This window comes from Pyxicephalus adspersus, chromosome 3, assembly GCF_032062135.1.
Source record: "Pyxicephalus adspersus chromosome 3, UCB_Pads_2.0, whole genome shotgun sequence".
In the NCBI taxonomy this organism is placed as follows: domain Eukaryota; kingdom Metazoa; phylum Chordata; class Amphibia; order Anura; family Pyxicephalidae; genus Pyxicephalus; species Pyxicephalus adspersus.
The window spans coordinates 81,556,314-81,561,434 of record NC_092860.1 but is presented as its reverse complement, the minus strand read 5'-3'; the positions used below and the strand labels follow the sequence as shown (position 1 = coordinate 81,561,434).

The 5,121-nt window shown below is 38.0% G+C and overlaps 1 protein-coding gene across 2 annotated transcripts in view; it reads right to left on the bottom strand.

The window, feature by feature from the left end:
• The window catches only part of GPAT3 (glycerol-3-phosphate acyltransferase 3), a 26,260-nt gene that overhangs the window by 6,480 nt on the left and 14,659 nt on the right, over positions 1–5,121 (bottom strand). For both annotated transcript variants that reach the window (XM_072405441.1, XM_072405440.1), the window contains exons 5-6: positions 2,019–2,108; positions 1,178–1,271 (exon numbers count right to left, since the gene is read on the bottom strand). In XM_072405441.1, coding sequence (XP_072261542.1) covers positions 1,178–1,271; positions 2,019–2,108 — 184 coding nt within the window. The remainder of the gene's footprint in view (positions 1–1,177; positions 1,272–2,018; positions 2,109–5,121) is intronic.

Sequence of the window (5,121 nt, the reverse complement as noted above, 5' to 3'; positions counted from 1 at the left end):
ATACATACATACACACATTATATATATATATATATATATATATATATATATATATACTTACATATACACACACATACATACATACACATGCATTCCTCATGATTATGAAATGTTAGGAGCGGCAAAAACACAATTGGGTTCCCAGGGACTCCAAGTTATCATAACATAGATCTAAACTCAATCTCCAAATAAGAGCTTCATCATGACAATGTAACTTTTCATGTTTTCAGTCTTTTTAAATCCATAAAAAATCCATTAAATTGGCCAAATTCAACCCACCAGCCTCATCAGCCACAGCCCAAGTCCACTGCCAGCATTTTGCAGAGGACCCCTGCTCTTTGTGCGGCAGCAGTGATCTCTCTGCAGAGGTCTGACACATAGTTAAGACAAGCAGTGAGCATGAGCTTTGCCAATTGCTGTAGGTCATTTTTATAGAAAATCCAATATGAGCCTTACAAACTTTATTTTGCTGAAAAACTGTGGCTTTGATTAGACTTCATATCTGAAGTATTCAATAAAATAATAATCAATGGTCCTGCTTAGACACTTCCTAACAACTGGCTCCCAGTTTACTCCTGCATTGTCGTCCTGCCACGTGCACCATTGGTTGAAATTACACAGGGTCATGTCAGCAAACATTGTGCAGGTATGTTCCACCAAGGAAGCAGTGCAGTACAATCATCTGCAGCTGACACTGGTTTCAATATAGAATAGAAGTGGACAAAAGGGATTAGCAGTTTTGAAACACAAAAAAGGGCAAAAACAGTCTATTTTGAATAATAATAAAATATATGGCCATTGTTTATGATACTCAGTGTTTCAGTGAACTAAATGTAATTTAATTAGGATTCAAACAACAGCAGGTTCTTACAACAGCAGGTTGACAAACCTGTAAAGTTTTTTTTACCCTAGTTAAGGGTATGAAAACTCAATTAACAAAAGTGAGTAAGTGGCTAATGCATAGGCAAATAAAACTTTTGCATGGCCAATGCATAATATACTGCAAACTAAGGGTTTATTTAAGGCTTATACATGCATAGAACTAGGTGCAAGGGCAAGCTGTATATAGCAAAGTATATTTTAGAATAAGGAAAGAAGTAGCATTTCTCAATGCTTACCAAATACAGCATACAATGGCAAGCAGATGCCATCATCTATGTGCAAGAAGACTACTTACCATAGCATAACAACCATCATTAGCCAAGATAATTATGTCAATTGGAGAGGTGTGGTTGGCAACACAAATGCCTCCTTTCTTCGGCCTGTTTTCTCTGGGAAAAAAATAGATAATTTTATAATAGGTAAAGTAAACATTGATTATGTTATTACAATGGCATCTGTCAAGAAATAGGATGTATTAGGCAGAAAGTGAACACTCAGTTCTTCAATGTAATGTACTGGGATCAGATAAATGTGCAAGTGTAAGGATCTAGGAGACTTTTACAAGGGGCAAACTGTTATTGGTAGATGATTAGGTCAGAGCAGGTTTTTGGTTGCAGAAGGGGCAGGCAAGAAAAATAAACTTCCTCACTTGTTCACAATTTTTTTTTTACTAACTTCTCCTTGCCCTGTCTTGGGAGCCGGCATCTTTACCTGGACCTTTTCTAGGTTAAGGTTTTCAGCTACCTTTATTGGCCAGGGCAAAATGATATACCTTCTGTACATGCACGCACAGGTTATTTCATTCCTAAAGCTGATGGTATGCCAGGATATCTACCATCGTACACTCCAAGCTGAGGAGTGCCCAAAGACTTATAATAAGTCTTCTACTAATATACATGCTGCACACTATCTAGACACCACTACAAATGCCTTATTCTATGCCTAAGCTTATTCTTATCTACACCTTTTAATCATTTACTTTTTAATATTAATATATGTTTACTCTACATAGACTGGCTGCTTTTGGCATAGACATTTAACATAATATTTTGTTGACTCATTGAGAGGTACTCAATAAGAGGGTTATAAAAAGCTGTAAGAATGGGTATTTCAAGTCTAATATCTTATTATCTTACTTGTTATGGTACTGAATTGCACTGGAAAGGGCTCTTGCACAAATCCGATAGCAAACCAGATGCACCTTCTCACTGAACCAGTTCTTTACCCTGTAATAAAGATGTACAATGTAATTATAAACATCTCACAAGAAAATTACCAAAAGATACCAAGATAAGTTAAGAAGAACTTATGAAACTCGTACTTAGGAAAGAAATGATAATCAAACATTTCCAAAGACATTTTGGCACAATTCATGTAAACATAACTGTGGCATAGAGCCTTTGGAGATCACATTCCTTTATGTGCATAGGAACAATACGAATCATTGGCATGTAATTATTAAGAAAATTTCCTGGCTTCGAGATTGGCCATTTTCTTTCCAAATCCTTCCATACACCCCAGCCACCATATATTCTGCAGAACAGTGCTCAACATTCGATACGATTCCAGAAACCCATGGAACCTGGCTGTATCTTAAGTACAAAGCTGGAAAGGAAGATTTTCCCTTCCACTGACCACCAAGGCCTTTGCAGTTTTTCTTCCCACGGACTTCAAACCAATGGCAATTATTGTAAGTGAGAAGAAGTTAGAATCCATAGCAAAATATGTAGGGTTCACATTGCAATCCAAGGTCAACATAATGATTTCCAGCTTATAGGATAGATTATTCAAAATGTTTCCCCCAAAGTGTGACAGGATAGAATTCTAAAATTAGCTCTAGTACAAAATGCATTTCAGATTTAAGATGAAATAGTTACTTCCTGTCCACTTACTGTCCTGATGAGGGGGGGAAGTGCTAGGAATGATGGTTTAGCTCACAAATGTGAACAAATACACCAATGAAACATCTATTTAGTAGCATTAGAAAGCAGAGGGGCCTCTGTCAGGTGTTTATTGCTGGTGACAGTAGTTCAAAGTAAAGAGATTTTTATACCTTGGAAGATAAAGACCCAACTCCACCGGTAGAAATCCAGAATAAGCTTTATTTGTGTTCAATGAGATATTCCAATATGTTTCAGGGGCTACACAAATGAAATCTGATTCAATGCTAGCGGAGCAACACATTTATCACTCAACTCCTTTCAACTGTTCCACAGAGAGGCCTTAGAGCAGTCGTTCTTGAAACATAACATTTATACATGTTTAGACAAACCAAACCAAAGAAGAAGAATCAAACATTTGAAGAATATAAACAGGGACAAAGAAAAACAGAAAAACCAAATAGGCAAAATATCTTTCTTATGGTTTAAATATGGACAGTGCCTCTAGGATGGGCAAGCCAAGAAGACCAACATGCGTGACATCTTTCTTGGCCTTTTTAACATGGGGGAACCCCTTAAAATAACTTTCAGGTCTTCAGGAAACCACCTCTATAATTAAAATATGCACAACTTACAGATCATTGGAGGTCAGTAGTAACTAAGAGGCACAAACTGCTCAAGGAGCAACCTCTGGAGGAACCTTAGATTTCCACAGGACCATGATTGAGAAATTCTGCCATAGAGTGACCATGGGACTAAAAGAGACATCTACCAATCTCATTGGGTCTGATTTATTAAAGCTCTCCAAAGCTGGGGAGGACACACTTTTATCAGTGAAGCTGGGTGATACCGCAAACCTGGAATGGATCTAGTCTAGGATTGAAATAATTTGCTAGCAAATAACAAATGACTCCAGCCTTGGAGAGCTTTAATAAATCAGGCCCTTTGTGTCTCCCATTAGAAACCACAAGACATTCATTTTTTTAAAGCAATTTGCGTCTTAGTGACACTCATTCCCCTCATGTCACAGACTTGTTGACCTAGAACCAGACATTCTACATAAACGCCAGTAATGGGGAAACATCAGCTGCAAGGAGAACACAGGCAACACTGATGACTAGTCCTTTGCCCTTTTGCTTGCATTTGTGGGCACAACTTCCAGAGTTTATTTCCTCATTAAACTTGCAATCCTTGAAAGGCACTTCAAAGAATGCTTGGTGAGTGCAATAATTTCCACTGACAAATACAGTACTTTATGTATAGACTAACAACTTACATATTTCATCAACAGTGCCTTTTAACACATCTTTATTTTTCAAGCAAACCCCTCATTATGCAATTTTACCACAGCTGGAAATTGTGACATTTTCACAACAAATTACACATATTAGATGGAAGCAAGAATATGTATTAGTAACCAATAGGCCCCTACGTTTTTTAAACATCACATTCTAGCTAAAAAAAAAAAATCAAATACAGTTTGTAAAGAATAAGTAAACCTGATTGGCAACACAAACTATTTCATTTACCAGAATAATCTCAAGCCACTTGCTTTGATCTGAACAATTCTCCCTATTTAGCTAATAAATAAATTAGAAAAATTTAAAAGGTGTCTACATATAGAACACAACACAGGCTAATAAAGTCCAAGTAAACGTTTAGTTCAAATTAGCTACAAATATTCCAGGTGCATCAAAACATAAAAGTGTAAAAAGTCATAGGCTGGGATTACTATGCTGCACTATAGTTAAACATAATGGTGCACTGCGGAACCATCCATTCTACACAGCACTCCAATGAACCCTGTCAGAGCGCATACTTGTCAACTCATTTTACAGAAATATTTGATAACCACTAAAAGATTTTAGCTGCCCAAAAAAAGTATAAACGGACTTTAGGGTACTATATTTGACTAGGGTTATTTTTTATGACGGTAAAGTTACTGAACTATAAGTTCTAACTATAAGTTAATGCACCAAAGCAGCACGAGTACAGCCTTAGAGTAGAAAAGCTTGCTCTCTGCAACTCCAGAAGTGGGGGGAAAAAGTCCCTGCGTCTTATGGTCCAAATGTAGCCTAAACATGTTTCCTTCTTACCTCTCATCTGTTCCTCTGTGCCCGGGCCGTCTTCTCCACAGTTTCCTCCTCTGCTTTAGCACGGGTATCCTCCCCAGCTGCTGTCCCGTCCCCCCTGTATAGCCCCCCCTCCGCCTTTTCTCCTGTCTCCTGTTCAGCGCGGCCAGAGTGACTGTGACTCTTGTCACTCTTGAATCTTGCTCCCGGCGTCCTCCCACTCTCAGCATGATTGGCTGACAAAGTCATGCTGGAAGCAGGAATGCTGGGAGAATTCTCCCAACATG